This window comes from Silurus aristotelis (genome assembly GCF_946808225.1).
Source record: "Silurus aristotelis genome assembly, chromosome: 22".
NCBI lineage: Eukaryota > Metazoa > Chordata > Actinopteri > Siluriformes > Siluridae > Silurus > Silurus aristotelis.
The window spans coordinates 18,800,529-18,815,655 of record NC_139595.1 but is presented as its reverse complement, the minus strand read 5'-3'; the positions used below and the strand labels follow the sequence as shown (position 1 = coordinate 18,815,655).

At 40.4% G+C, this 15,127-nt stretch overlaps 3 protein-coding genes and 1 long non-coding RNA gene across 5 annotated transcripts in view; 2 read left to right on the top strand and 2 right to left on the bottom strand.

Annotated features, from left to right (window-relative positions):
- Positions 1–283: 283 nt before the first annotated feature.
- tmem70 (transmembrane protein 70) lies at positions 284–2,759 on the bottom strand. Its single transcript, XM_083526132.1, has 3 exons — positions 2,484–2,759; positions 1,370–1,469; positions 284–731 (listed from the first exon to the last, which is right to left on the bottom strand). The coding sequence occupies exons 1-3, from the start codon at positions 2,670–2,672 to the stop codon at positions 289–291; spliced, it is 732 nt and encodes a 243-aa protein (XP_083382258.1). The 5' UTR covers positions 2,673–2,759; the 3' UTR covers positions 284–288.
- A 143-nt stretch (positions 2,760–2,902) lies between these two features.
- Positions 2,903–6,640, top strand: elocb (elongin C paralog b). 2 transcript variants are annotated; one of them, XM_083526214.1, is made up of 4 exons: positions 2,903–3,024; positions 4,988–5,018; positions 5,302–5,445; positions 6,273–6,640. In XM_083526214.1, the coding sequence occupies exons 2-4, from the start codon at positions 5,015–5,017 to the stop codon at positions 6,461–6,463; spliced, it is 339 nt and encodes a 112-aa protein (XP_083382340.1). In that variant the 5' UTR covers positions 2,903–3,024; positions 4,988–5,014; the 3' UTR covers positions 6,464–6,640. The 2 variants fall into 2 exon arrangements, with proteins under 2 accessions (XP_083382340.1, XP_083382341.1); XM_083526215.1 differs by having other exon boundaries at positions 2,919–3,024; positions 4,960–5,018.
- A 2,721-nt stretch (positions 6,641–9,361) lies between these two features.
- On the top strand, positions 9,362–13,907 carry ube2wa (ubiquitin conjugating enzyme E2 Wa). The gene is made up of 6 exons (XM_083526191.1): positions 9,362–9,566; positions 10,280–10,371; positions 10,440–10,542; positions 10,623–10,778; positions 11,255–11,330; positions 12,054–13,907. Exons 1-6 carry the CDS (start codon positions 9,501–9,503, stop codon positions 12,065–12,067), a joined length of 507 nt encoding a protein of 168 aa, XP_083382317.1. The 5' UTR covers positions 9,362–9,500; the 3' UTR covers positions 12,068–13,907.
- The window catches only part of LOC310717823, a 3,044-nt gene continuing 581 nt past the window's right edge, over positions 12,665–15,127 (bottom strand). The window contains exon 2 of the long non-coding RNA XR_014530951.1: positions 12,665–15,112. This is a non-coding gene — a long non-coding RNA (uncharacterized lncRNA). The remainder of the gene's footprint in view (positions 15,113–15,127) is intronic.

Below are 15,127 nucleotides of genomic sequence, written 5' to 3'. Positions count from 1 at the left end.
GCTAGCTAACATCTGCTTTATTAAAAACTTTTTTTTAAAATAATCATATGATGTTTTAGTGGATTTCAGAAGCTGTGTATAAGGTGTGCTTGGCTAATATAAAATAATCTGACAGCTCATAATCTTCACAAGTAAACCTCAGATGGCTTCAGGAAGATCCTTCTTTATTTAGAAGATGCTGTAAAATCTTTAAATTCTATATGATACTAATTCATTTGACATTTTCATTCCAGCACAAGTCTAGTCTGTTTGAAGAACTATAAAATCAAGAAAGAAAAACAGGTAGTTTTAATTTTCAGGTTTATTTATATCATCTGGGTCGAAGGAGAACGGCTGGTCGTAGCCCATGAGGTGATTGTAGTCATGCGGGATGTGGAACATCTCCGGGTTTATGAGCAGCGACTTGTTCTTGGCATAGAAACTCGTAAACATGCGGCTCACGTCCGGGACTTTCACGTCGCTCTGGTGGAACACGGTCTTCTTCTCCACCAGCAGCGCGCTGTACGTCACGACCGTGTACATGTCAGTCTCTTGGTTGTGATACAAGCGCACAACGTAGCCTTTGGTGATGAGGTGAAGGAGGACCGGCGTCAGGAAGGTGAAGAAGCCGATAAAACCGCAGAACGCCACCTTCATGGCGAGGCTGCTCACGCCGATTCCCGTCTTCATCAGGACGAGCGGCATCACGCACAGACTAAACACGCTGCTGGAGTACGAGAAGAACTTCACGCCTGCAAACCAAACGCAAAACGTGCGCATATGAATTATGCACACTTCTACACAATCTTAATAAATCGAATACGGGGGTCAAAAGTTTGTGGACACCTGACCATTAGATTCCTGTGTGCTTCCTCTTTTTTTAATAAAGATCCCAGGTTTGGGTCTCATAGTTTAATCAAAGGAAAGAAACATTTCACGCACATATAAAGACTAATTTTTAATTGCGTGCCTCAAATTTTGCCAAAGAACCACATATGATATATGGAAAAGTCAAATGTCCGAATGCTTATGTCCTTACAGTGTACTAACAAGAATCCAGGTAAGAAAACTATTCATGATTAACCGAACCGAACCGCGGGTCGTGATCCACTGTGATCCGTCGCACTCCTACTAATGATTAATACTTCTCCATACTACTGACCACTCAGACGGGAAAACTCAGGCAGAAATACTCTGAAATTTAAAAACAATCTAATATACTCATAATAAAACACATTTACATTTATAACACCCTCATCCAGAACGACTTACATTTATCTTATTCATACAACTGAGCAGTTATAGGGGTTAAGGGCCTTGCTCAGGGGCCCTGAAGGGGTAGTTTGGTGTGGTTCAGATTTAAAACCTGTTTTTGAAAAATGTAACGTACCGAGCACGGCTCTGCCCAGATTTCCGGTGTAGATCAGATTTCCGTCCTCAGTGCTGCTCGGCTGGGAGGAATACCATCTTCCGTACACACTGGGTCTGATCTGAAAAATACAGAACATTGCACTGTATATATTCTCTTATATGAAACTTTGGGGTAGGATACTGCTGACAGGTTTAATGTAATATAATACAACTTGGTATTAAAACGTTTGGAGACTCGCTCCGTTTATAAGAAAGTACTTTATTGATCTACGTTCCCACACCGTCACCTTCAAAATAGTCCCTTTGTACAGCAGTACAGCGCCTTCAGCGTTCTTATGGAACGTGTCTGGGAAGTCTTCCTGCCGGATCTCCACAACGGTGTCAAAACCTCAAGCTGGATCTTCATCTTCGGGAAAAGGGTGAAGTCCACAAGAGTCAAATCTGGCGAGTAGGAATGAGATTTGGATTTTTCTCCGACGATCATCATGCACGAGATTCCGAAAAGTTTTGACATTTTCGGGGGTCGAGCTCGTCAAAGGTTTTCCTGATCTCTCATCGACTTCCAGTGATGTTCTTCCGCTCTTGAAGCACGCGTGAAACTCAAAACACCTCGAACGATTCATTGCAGCATCACCGTATGTCACATACGTACACGTCCGTCATGTCAAACGTCTCTGTGGCAGATTTGCAGATTTGCGCAGTTTCAAGCAGAATTGCACGTTTGCTCTTTGGTCTAAATCGCTGGACATGATGAAGTCGCTGACGTGGGAATGAACGTGAATCAGAACAGCACCAGTTACACCATTAGTCCACAAACTTTTTAATACCAACTCATATAATATAATATAATATAATATAATATAATATAATATATATAATATAATATATAATGTTTATGTAAATGCTGTTGGACTGATGTTTTATAGTATACTGCAACATTCAGCATAAATATGGATATATATATATATGGATATGAATAAATCTAATAAATCTCTATTAATAACAACAACAGAACAAAGGACCTCCTGAAGGTGACCCCTGTGCATGCTGCATTCATTTTACGTGCATGCTTTTTAATATTGTATGAGATGTTAATGGCGATGTTAATGGAGATGTTTGAGGAGATTGTGTACCTTGTGCATGTGAGATGAAGAACATGTCTTCTGGTGTGTCTGCAGGAGAAGCTGGTTGTTCCTCCAAGAAGATCTGCATGATGTCTGAGAGCCGCTCAGGAAATAAAGTCCTCCTCGGTGTATGTGTCTGAATATCTGTTTATTTCCTGAGATCCATTTAAACCTCGCCGTAGCGTGTAAAAGGAACATTTCCGGGAACCTTCAAGTCGCTTCTAACCTGCTCGGAATAACGTACAGCCGCAATGACAGACCCGGAAGTGATTTAACAGCACGGTATTTAGGAAATGTCATCATGTGTATATAAAAAAAATATATATAAAACGTACTAAACTACATATTCAGGGTTTTACAATTAATTCTATTTTATTTTTATTTATTTTATAAATAAGGCTATAAAACGTTTTATTTTGGAAAGTACTCAACGGAAGTTAATCATACCACAGAAGAAGAAAGAGGAGGAGGAGGAAGCTTCCGGTTGAAGGAGACAGTTCGTGAGTTTGGTGTTTTCCCGGAACAGAAGGCAGAGTTTGTGTACCTCGAGGTAAATATATGGTTTAATGTTGTTGTGTGTTTATTAATATTGTGTAATTTGGTGTAAAGATGAGAAAACAGACCCGAGTTCACTTCCATAGAGCCGCCTGGATAACCGTGAGTCAGCTCTGTGCTCTGGGTGTTAGCTTACAATGCTAACGCTAACGAGGTGTGTTTAGTTCACAAAATATACATCGCGTGCGAAGAGCTGAGAATGAGAGAGGTGTGAAAGGAAGGAAGGAAGGAAGGAAGGAGGGATAGATAGATAGATAGATAGATAGATAGATAGATAGATAGATAGATAGATAGATAGATAGATAGATAGATAGATAGATAGATAGTGTAGGAAAGGATTCCCATTCAGGTGTATTTCCACGCTTTACCACTAGAGGCAGACATACAGTTTCCCCTTATGACAAGTTACCTCTGACATCACAGTGCGCCTTCTCCATCAAGAGTATAAAAGACCAGAACACTGAGCAGCAAGAATCACACACGATCAATTCTAAACCTAGTAAAGTCTGAGTGTTCTGAATCCTGTACAGTGTTTTTTACACTGTACACGCCGGAGCGAGTACAATCTCTTGCTCAGCGCACACCAGATAATAAAACTCCCTTACAATTGGTCCTTCGAGCTAAAGAGGAAACAGGTAGACAGATGGATAAAGGGAGAAATAGAAAAAGACCATTTGAGAGCTAGAGAGAAAAAGAGAAAGCGGCGGATATGGAGAGTTAGAGACAGAGTTAGAAAGAGGGAGATAAAAAAAATATAGTTAGAAAGAGAAAGTGACTGTTGGATATAGAGAGAGAAAAAGTCAGAGAAAGACAGATACTGTAGAGAGAGAGAGAGAGAGAGAGAGAGAGAGAGAGAGAGAGATGGACACAAACAGATGGATGGGCAGATGGATAGAGAGAGAGAAAAAGAGAGATAAATGAATAGATAGAAAGAGAAAGCAACAGTTAGATAGAAAGAAAGAAAGAAAGAAAGAAAGGAGGAAGGAAGAAAGAAAGGGACAAATAGAGAGACAGCTACTGTAGATGGAGAGAGAGATACAGAGGATGAGATGGACGAATAGATGGATGAGCAGATAGTGGGAGAGAGAGAGAGTTAGATAAATAAAAGCATAAATGAATTATTAAATAAATGCATAATAAACAATGGATGAATGCAAGAAAAATAATAAAGAAAATAAATTGATAAAAATAAATAAAATGAGAAGGAAAGGAAGAGCAAAACAAGAAGAAAAAAAGTATTGTGAATAAATAAAAATCAGGATCAACAAGAATTCAAATTAAAGAATGTGACAAAAGGAAATTATTTGTGGAAAAGAAGGGAGAATAATGAGAGAGAGGGGGAGAGAGAAAGAGAGAAAGATTAAATGAAATACAGGGTGAAAGCCGGAGAAATGAGACACGGAGGGGATGAGAGTCAAAACCAAAAACAGTAGAAAGGGAAGAAGTGGTAAAAAAAAAAAAAACGATAGAAAGATGCAGAAATTGATCGGAACTGAAGTCTGCAGCTGAAACGGATCAGACTCTAACTTTTATACTGTACATTTATTATGAAGAAATAAACCAAAAAAAGAATTGTTCATAAAGACAGGAAAAGAGGAGTTGAAAAGGGAATCAATAATGAAGTGAAAGAGGAAAAATAAAGAGAGTGGGGTGAATGCAGGGTTATTGTATTTTATTCTTCTTCTTTTTTTATTTTTTTTTTAAATGACCTGAAATTGACTTTTAGCAGCGAGGGGTCGATTTCAGTTTGGGGAAAATTGTAAATGTTTTTTTTTTTGTTTGTTTAATATTTTATTAATAGCAAAAATGAAATGATTAACTACGAGCGGGTTTGTGATTTCTGAGAGTTTTTACAGAATACATTTTTCTGCTTGTTTGTTTATTTATTTTTAAGAATGACTTGTGATTTGTTTTATTTTTCTTCTTACAGCTTTCTGTTTCTCGTTTGTGTTTTATAGAGGAAGAAACATCAACCGGAACAGAACATGGGTAAGAGATCGTCTGCGGCGTTTTCACTCACGCCGTCGCCGAAGAAGTGGTTTCTATAATAACGGCTCATTTCACGAGTTTCCTAAACACGAGTGGGTTTGTAGGATTTACAACACGTAATTGCAGGGGAAAATAAAACTAAGGTCATGGCAAGGTTGGATTTCCAAACTTATTTTTTTCCCTGAAATTACTTGTTTGAGGTTGGAAGAAAAGGCATGGTGGTGGTGGATGAAGATCACACCCCCGAAGGTGTGAGTGTAACACCGCTCTATTGTTTTTTCAGACTGTGAAGAGAAAACATACGGTGGCTGCGAAGGTCCAGACGCCATGTACGTCAAACTGATCTCCTCCGACGGTCACGAGTTCATCGTGAAGAGAGAACATGCGCTAACGTCAGGAACCATTAAAGCCATGCTGAGTGGCCCCGGTGAGTACACACACACACACACACACACACACACACACACACACACACACACACACACACACACACACACACACACACACACACACACACACACAGTGTTTCCTGCACCTCGGTGTGAGGTCTTACTTTTTAGGGACATTTATTATTATTTTTTTATTTTTCCCTGTAAGTCAAACTGATGAGCTTCTGCATCAGAAACATTTATTACAGTTATGATGATGAATTGTTATTGAACACTTTTTTTTTTTTAATTATTATTATATAGTTTTCAGATATCTTTTAAATATATACTTAAAAAAAAACTTTCGCAAACTTGTTTCCTCGACCTGCAGCTGAGATTCGCCAATCAATGATTATTTTTCATTTCAGTCATAGAATATTCATATTTCATCCATTTCATACAGATCACATTTCTTTTATTATTATTTTATAAATATTAAATGGCTTGAATTACATGTATATAATATGTAATGCAGGTATTTATGCATAAAATATGGATTTTTTTTTTCTTTTTACAGAAATATTATATTTGTAATACATAATTGACAAAATAATGTTATAAATACTTATAACATACGTACTCATTGTATATAAGTACATGTTGGAATATAATTACATGACATTTTGTTAGATGTGAGGGGGAAATATAGCAATATTTATAGCAAATAAAATCTATTTTATATATATACTATATAATTTGCATGTAAGAAAATAATTATTTATGTATTGTTTATTTATAATGATCTTTTTCTTGTTTTTGTGAAACCCTGTAAATAATATTTCCGACTCAAATTTCTTTCTCCTGACCCCCCTCCCCTCCCCAACAGGTCAGTTTGCCGAAAACGAGACGAACGAAGTAAATTTCAGAGAGATTCCGTCCCACGTCCTCTCCAAAGTCTGCATGTATTTCACCTACAAAGTCCGATACACCAACAGTTCCACAGAAATCCCAGAGTTCCCCATCGCCCCGGAGATCGCCCTGGAACTGCTCATGGCTGCGAACTTCTTAGATTGTTAAACGTATCGCGTGCACGAACCCGTAAAGCAGGTAGTCGTAAATTGACGTGTGGCAGGAGGACGTGTCGTGTGTCGTGTGCTTTTTAAGTTAGATTTCTCAGTATCAGTTTTGTCCAAGCCACAGAATTCCATACAAAGCAGCATGCCATGTTTTCATGCTAATAAAATTCTGGGGGGGGGGGGGAAGAATCTATGAATAAAATAATTACCTTTATGAATAATTAGAAGATTTTATACAAACCCCACCCCGAAATGCCACTTCCAGGAATTTTCATCAAGCATTAATGACTATTAATGGTGGAGTCGCAGCTTGCACGCTCTCAGTGGAAGATGAGCAAGTACATTTAAATAAACACACTGTATGTTCTGTATAATAACAGCTGAAATCTCACTGTATGAGCACTTTATTATGAACACCTGATTATTCCTACAATGATGATGCAGGTTCAGATCAAGAGCCTCATTAACCAGAAGGTAGAAAGTGTCTTTTTATTACAGAATAACGTAGAGTTCAGGCAGAACGGTGCAGAAAACAAAAAAACAGTCCTGCACATGCAAACACCTTGTCGATGAGAAAGATCAACCAGTAACAGCCAGGTTGCTTAGAGCTGACAGAACGACTACAGTAACTCGGATAGCACAGTGCCCGTTGCACCTTAAACCAGGTGGACTGCATCAGGAGATGATCGTGATGGGTTCCACGGGTTCCAGGAACAGAAAGCTGACCGGATCCCCAACATTGAGGAACACAAATGATTGAAACTTGCGTTGTGTACACAGTTTAGGCTGGTGGGGGTTGTGTCGTGATCTGGGGAATTATTTCTTATTAGAGTTTTGTTGATGACCAGGTTCATCCTACCCTTCAGTTTACCATCTTCTAACCTTTAGCATGATATCGCAATGTAACACAAAGCAAAAAAACGGTGGTTCGGAACATGAGCACGCACCTGAAACAATCAGCAGGAATTGTGTGATGTGCTCATAATCTCAAGAACGAGCAGGAACGTGTCCAAATCACGTGTTGTGTTTCTGTGTGCTCAGTGACATTACTCATGAACATGCTGGAGATGTTTTTTGTTATTATTCATTCATTAAATTGCATTAGATGGAGCTCATTCGGCAAAATACATTCTATTGTTGTCCATTACACTATTCTTGATTATTCTTGGATTGTGATTGGTCGGAAGGCAGGGATTAATCTCTGTAGTGCTGGATTAATAATATTCCAATCTCTAGTATATTTAAGATTTGCTGCTTCATGGATGAGAGGGTGACCACCTACACCAAGCTATTTAAATCTGTGAAAGGCAAACTAACGCTCAGGTGACCCGAGGTAATTTGACCCAGACATCCAAAGACGTCCTGTACATTTGTGTGCATTCAACCTTGTCGTATCAGTTTGGGCAAGAACCACTGGGAAATGTCAGGTGTCCCAATACTTTTGTTAATGTAGCGTGTATTTGTTTGTATCACTGCTTTTTACAGACTATTATTGGCTGATAGATTAATAATAGAAAATGAAGAGATAATAGGGTCCTCTATAGGTCCTTCTAAGAGATACGTTTGGTTTCTTGAAGGTTCCTTGGATAGCTAAAGGTTCAGTGATTCGGCCATACATGACGAGCAAATAGATTTCCAAGTATTAAACAAAATGATGGACATAATTGAGGTTTTTATGGAAACGCCTTGTTACAAGCCTGAAAAGTACACTGTATTTAAAGGCAGGTCTTCGCTCTCTGTCTTAGTTCCCGACATTGATTTAGCCTTCTACACACAGCTACAAAATCCTGCTCCATGTTCCATGGGTCTGTCGCTCCTTCAGGAATGGAGGAATGAACACTTCTTTTAGCAAAAATGTGCAAACTCATCAACCGGCTAAATTTTCTAAGCTGGAGTTCAGCCAGTAGAAGCTGTGAGGTAAGAATCAGGAAGGCCAGAACAGTGCTGTAGGTCATGAAGTTATTTCTTCTCTATATATAACAAGGAGAACAAAATATGGGGGGGGGGGGGGGGGGGGGAAGGTGTGTGTGTGTGTCAAACTTGTAACAGCTCATGACGGTCCATCCCATATGACCTTAAAACACCACTGTCCTCAAGTTTATATTTGGTCATGCGCTTGATTGATTGAGAGAAAGTGGGAGTTTAAGAGTGATCCCGGTTCTCTTCACAAATCCTGGTGTATATGTTAAAGTTGATTTCCGACTCCACAAGACTGTAGTAGTGGTTGCCAGGTCTTTGAGCTTCTGACTACATTTTCGGACCTGGAAGCGAACATATACACCGAGAAGGCATAACATTATGATCACCTGCCTAATATTGTGTTGGTCTCCTTTTGCTGCTAAAATGGTTCTGATCCGTCGATCATCAGCAGCATGAACAACTTCAGCAGTTTCAGCTACAGAAGCTCGTCTGTTGGATGGGACCACACGGACCAGCCTTCGCTCCCCACGTGCATTAATGAGCCTCGGCCACCCACGACCCTGTCGCTGGTTCACCACTCTTCCTTGGAGCACTTTTGACAGATTCTGACCACTGCACACCAAAAACAACCCACAAGAGCTGCAGTTTTGGAGATGCTCTGACCCAGGCGTAAGAATTTGTCCAATTTGCTCAAATCCTTATGCTTGCCCATTTTTCCTGATTCTAACACGTCATAATGTTCACTTGCTGCATAATGACTCCCACCCACTAACAGGTGCCATGATGAAGAGATAATTAGTGTTCTTCACAGGCCTCAGGACCAATTCCACAGAGCTGCTATATCATAGGATCAGATGGGAATTCAGGCAAATTTAAGACCGATGTTAAAAAAGTTAAGCAGCATATATTGAAAATAACTTTGAACCCCCTGGCTGTGAAAAGCAATAAATAAATCGGGCAGATGACCTTGTCTTTGACCTTTCAACTTTATCCATAGTGATGGAGCATCACTGAACTCACGGAGTCCACCCGGGCAGACTGGGATACAGATAGCCAATCAGAATGCAGGATTTAGCCATACTAGCCAATCATAACTGGGGGGGGCGGGGCTTGTCAGAATGCGGATGTGGGAAGGAAAATACCGCGTCCGGAGCTCGGGGGAGTCCAAGATGGCGTCGATGCAGGTGAGCAGCACAACTATAGTAAACAAATCCGGTTCATTCACACGTTCAGAAGGAGATTATGAGGGAAATCGCTATAAAATAACAGGACAGGATGAAGACATTATCCACTATGTCTTTGTCAAATCGTTATTTATATCTGGATTTTGAAAATCACGAATTTTGAACCACTTGCGTTTAGCTTGTCGGATATGTGTAGCCTGAGCATAGCATACATTCCCCTGTCTAAACCTTTTACTAATCAAATATTTACCACTTGTCAGCTCATTTATAAGGTTTTGTGTTGCCTTAGCAATTATTCTATACTTTTTCTGGTTAATTTGAATCATTTAATTTACAGTAAATGTGAAATTCGTGTGGTAGAGATGTACATTAGTAATAAACATCACCTCTGTCTGATTTAACCGGTTTATTTTTATTAGCTGAAAATACAAATACTGCTGGAATACAAAGATTTCTTTCCACATACACATTATTAGTAGTAGTAGTAATAATAAGACAAATATGTGTTAAAAAAAATCCGAGCTTGTCGTATTCTTTTTTTTACCCTGTAAACTAGACCTAAACAAGTATTTTGCTAAGATCAACCCAAACAGGTCAGAAAGCAGACTTTTTAGAGCTGCGGTTTCAGGTTTCAGATCAGAAAATCCCAGTAAAAATCAGCCAGAATGTAGAAGGTGGGGTGTACAAACTTTTGCACATTTTTTTTTAAATAGAAAAGATTGCAAAAGGAACTGTTGGCGCTGCAGCATGATCCGCCGCCGGGGATGACGCTGAATGAACGAAGCGTTCAGAATACCATTACAGAGTAAGTACTCGTAGAAGAAAAATATATATTTATAGTCTCGTGAGGTCTCACTCGTGTCTTGTGTGTAGGTGGTTTATAGATATGGAAGGTGCCTCCGGAACCCTGTACGAGGGCGAGAAGTTCCAGCTCCTCTTCAAGTTCAGCAGCAGATACCCCTTCGACTCTCCTCAGGTGAACCCCAGCATCAGAGGTCACTCTTTTCTATCCGGTTCCTCCTTCATCCTGACTCCTTCTCTGTGTGTGTGATGCAGGTCATGTTCACCGGCGAGAACATCCCGGTACATCCGCACGTCTACAGCAATGGACACATCTGTCTGTCCATTTTAACAGAGGACTGGAGTCCAGCTCTGTCCGTCCAGTCCGTGTGTCTTAGCATCATCAGCATGCTCTCCAGCTGCAAAGAGAAGGTCAGTGTCACTGAACAGGGTGCTGAGCGTCATCACGGCGGCTCGTCCAACCGGCTCGACCTGCGTTTTCACCCGTACAAACCGGATTGGTCCGGAACGAGAAGAACTCACGGCTCGTGGTTTTTTTTTCCCCCCGCATTTTGAAAGAATTCAGCAGTGCTTTAAAGTGACACTGCAGGAGATAAAGAAAACATTGCTCGTTTGCACCCCCTAGAGGTTGCTGATATAGTCTGTTTTGGAGTTGTGTTTATTACATGCAAATTTAAAGAATCATCTGCTGGACTGATATCGTAGTCGCCATGGTTACAGAATAGTACATACGACCGAGTAACATTAGTGTCGATTTGGTTACCGCACTCTATGATGTGAGTAATATGTCGCTATTGTTATGTCACTCAGGGAAATAAACACATAGCCAGGAATAGCAGTGCTGTCTAAAGCTGAGTGTTTTGTGTTGCTGTTCACTGTGTCTGCAGCGACGTCCTCCTGATAACTCCTTCTACGTACGAACGTGTAACAAAAACCCAAAGAAGACAAAGTGGTGGTATCATGGTGAGTGTTGAGTCACAGACGCCTCGCACGTGACGCACGTTTACTTCCTGCTGCCACAATCAATGCCACCATGCTGTTTCTTTCTGCTCTCTCTATCTTTCGTTCTTTCTTTTTTCTCTCTCCCACTTTTCTTTATCTTTCTTTTCTTTATTTCTCTTCCTTGCTCTTCCTCTCTCTCTCTCTCTCTCCCATTTTTTTAAATTTCTTTCTTTCTTCTCCTGCTGTCCCCCCTCTTTCTGCCTCTCTCTCTCTTTATCTCTCTCCATCTCTCTCTTCCACCCGGTCCATCTTTTCCTCTATCTTTCCCTTTCCTTCTCTCTCCCTCTTTTACCTCTTTCTCTTTTTCTTTTGCTTCCTCTCACTCCCCATCTCTCTCTCTCTCTATTTCTTTCTATTGCTCTTTTTTCCTCGCTCTCGCTCTCTTTCTCTTTCCACCCTCTCAATTTTTTTCTTCCCTTCTCTCTCTCTGTCTCTCTCTCTCTCTCTCTCTCTCTCTCTCTCTCTCTGTCTCTCTCTCTCTCTCTGTCTCTCTTTCTCTCTCTGTCTCTCTCCATCTCTCTCTCTCTATCTCTCTCTCTCTCTATCTCACGCTGTCTCTCTGTCTCACTCTCTCTATCTCGCTCTCTCTCTCTCTCTCTCTCTCTCTCTCTCTCTCTCTCTCTCTCTCTCTCTCTCTCTCTCTCTCTCTCTCTCTCTCTCTCATGCCTCTCCCCGCTGTTACAGATGACACGTGTTAGCAGTGCCTGGGCACGTGTAGGCGGACTCCAGGTTATAAACACGTTGTTGGACGGTAAACCTGCACTTTTTCGGATCTTCAGTCTCGGCTTTGGAGAAACGGCGTGTTGTGAGCGTTACACTTCAGCAGGCTGAAAACAATCCTGACCAAACTCCAGAAACGTGTAAAACTCCACACGTGAACTCTGAGCAGCGATGAGGACGTGCGTTTAAAAACGGCGGAATTCAAATCGGATCTTTTTTTTAAAATTTCTTTCCCACTGACGTGCCGGGACCGGTGCCGGTTCTGGGAAACGTCGTCCTTGCTGACGTGAGAAGCGAGCGCTAGGTGACGTTTATCTGGATGAAATATCTTTTCAAAAGTAAATATTTTAGCAACGCACGAACCTCAACCTCCGATCTGCTACTACAGTAACTAAATATACAAACGGCTTGGGGCTGTCAGATCATCGCCATGGCAACAAAAGGGTCACGCTCACACCTAGTTGGTTCCTTGTTTTTAGTTTGGATTCGTACATGGCGTTTGTGAATAAGCTCCGCCCCAGGACCGGCATCGTCACGCAGCGTCAGTGGATAAGCGGCGTTTTTTTAAAAAAAAAAAAACCTTTTCAGATCGACGTTTTTGCTCAATAATTATTTCAGCATGTTGAAGATCATCAACTTATAATTAACATTTTCCTGCTCAATCAGCCGAGAGTTTATGGTGTCTTGGGTTTGTGTGTGTATTTATTTATTTATTTATTTATTTATTTCAATATTGAAATAATGACTCCGCCCCATTTAAGCCCCGCCTCCATCTGTTTTAAAGGTACATATAGAACTGAAAGTGATGCAGTTGCTCAGCTCGAGTGCAGAACTTACACGTAAACTTCCCCTGAAACACGTGACGAAGCATTTCTGACGTTTGTGACGTGTTTAGGGTTTCGATGCATTCAGAGTGATCACCGGGACTTTGAGGGTGATGGAGGCGTTGTGTGAAATCCTGTGCTTTGGACGACGATCTGTTTTGAGGTGTGAGGTGGACGCGATAAAAGATTCACGTGGCACCGCATTAAAGAGTAAATATGAAGCGAGGGATGAATTTCGCTCCACCGCCGTCAGCACGTTTTTCGAACGACGTTGTGAGTCATGAAGAGAAGCTTTAAACCACCTGAATGTAGAGCAACATGCTCATGAAAGACGTTTAGATCCGAACATTAGACCTGTAATAAATCTTACGCACAGATTTGCTGAAACAGTTTTGACTTGTTCAGGGTGGAATTATTTATTTTTTCCTTTAAAAAGTCAAACGTAGGCAGCAAACAGAAAACTGGGCAGAACTCAGAACTCTGTAGGAACTGGACAAGAACTTAAGGAACACGTTGCCTTATTGCTGCTGCTGAAGACTGCAGGACTCGTATCTGAGCTCAGTGCCACTTATAAACACTCCTCCTTCTTCTCCCTCTTCATGGCATTTTAAAGAAGATCCGTCACGTTTGTTCAGGTGAGATGAACAGAACGTGTGTTCCATCAGGTCACGTACGTACGCGCGCGCAGGGTTTTCACGCCGCAGGTTCCTGAAAGCGACAGATTCATTTCTTTAGATTTTATTTCCACTGGTAGTTTAACCAAAGGACTGGATTGGATCAGAGCGTGTGCACGTGCGTGTGTGTGCACGTGCGTGTGCACGTGCGTGTGTGTGAGTGAGACTTCAGGATGATTTTTTTGGGCTCGGGTTTTATGGTTTAATAACTTTTTAATCGGTTAACGTGTGATGGATTTGTTGTTGTTTTTTTTTTGTTTGTTGTCATTTAACATTGTTTAAAAGAAAATGAAAAAAATATAATATATTTTGTTGAATGATTTGAGGCTTTGAGTTTTTATTCTTATTCATGCGACAGCCAGAAATATTTGGACACCTGACTTTTTCCAGCCATATATACATATGTCTCTGATTGTTCACAAAGTCAGAGACACAATTGTATAAAACATCTTCGGATGCAGTAACATGAAAACTTTCTTTGACTTATGAGACCCAAAACCTGTTCCAGAATGACGGATGAAGATCTGCTTTACGTGGATTCGAGTGAAAGATCTCCTGCTATAAAGCTCCTATTAAACACATTTGGGATGAATGTGAACGCTGACTGCACCGCGGGGCTCCTCACCTTCTCACCTACATCACTACCTGACTTTACTAACATCATTGTAGCTCAACGAATCTCCACAAAATCTATTGGAACATCTTTCCAGAAGAGTGGAGCTTCTTATAAGAGCAAACAGGGACTAAAGGTGGAATTGGATGCTTTAAAAAGAAGCACATACCAATCTTATGATAAGGTGTCCAAAAACCTTTGGCCATTATTGTTAGTTTTGAATGTTATATGTGCATATAACATTTATTATTGTTAGCGTTATTACCGCTGGTTCCACTAGAGGGCAGCATCACTCCACATTTGTTTGATTCCTAAGCAGATAATTTACATTTTACTAATTAATATTTTAGATTATTTTAAGATAATATAATAGTGTATGTATGTGTGTATATATACTATTTTTTTTTTTTTACACATTTTTGTTTTTATTGCATGTTTCTTTTGCTTGGTTCCAATGAGCCGCAGTCCAGAAGGAACTGCATGGTGTTGAAGTACGGAATGGGAGCCATGTTGGTTCAGGATTCCTTTTAGTTTCCAGAAGCTTCCCTGCTCCAAAACAACCCCATTATAAAACTTCCACCTCCATGTGTGAGTTTGGGGGTGATGGAGTCTGCTCACATCTTCTCTCCTGCTCTCAGTGTTACAAAAGTTCTTCTGTTAGAGAAACCGACAAAAATGTCTGGTTTGGACTCCACAGAACTTTCATCCACTCATCCACTGTCCAATTCTTTTACTTGTGTAAAGGAACGTGTGTGTCTCAAACAGCATGAAAGACTTTCCACACTTTTCACATTTAACGTTTTATAGGTTTCAGGTTGACGTTCAGCAGAAGATGGAAACACTTTCTTAGATTTTCGTGATAAAAGGTAGCAAACAAATTTAAATATTGTTTTCTTTGATCTTTAATCAAATCTGAGCAGTTAGAAA

Coding starts and splice junctions, on each gene's coding strand:
- elocb (XM_083526214.1), top strand. Junction 5,446..6,272: donor AGCCATGCTGAGTGGCCCCG/GTGAGTACACAC, acceptor CCTCCCCAACAG/GTCAGTTTGCCGAAAACGAG.
- tmem70 (XM_083526132.1), bottom strand. CDS start 2,672: ATGTTCCTTTTACACGCTACGGCGAGGTTTAAATGGATCTCAGGAAAT. Junction 1,470..2,483: donor CTTCATCTCACATGCACAAG/GTACACAATCTC, acceptor TGTATTTTTCAG/ATCAGACCCAGTGTGTACGG. Junction 732..1,369: donor TCTGGGCAGAGCCGTGCTCG/GTACGTTACATT, acceptor TTTGGTTTGCAG/GCGTGAAGTTCTTCTCGTAC.
- ube2wa (XM_083526191.1), top strand. CDS start 9,501: ATGCGGATGTGGGAAGGAAAATACCGCGTCCGGAGCTCGGGGGAGTCC. Junction 9,567..10,279: donor CCAAGATGGCGTCGATGCAG/GTGAGCAGCACA, acceptor TTTTTTAAATAG/AAAAGATTGCAAAAGGAACT. Junction 10,372..10,439: donor GTTCAGAATACCATTACAGA/GTAAGTACTCGT, acceptor TCTTGTGTGTAG/GTGGTTTATAGATATGGAAG.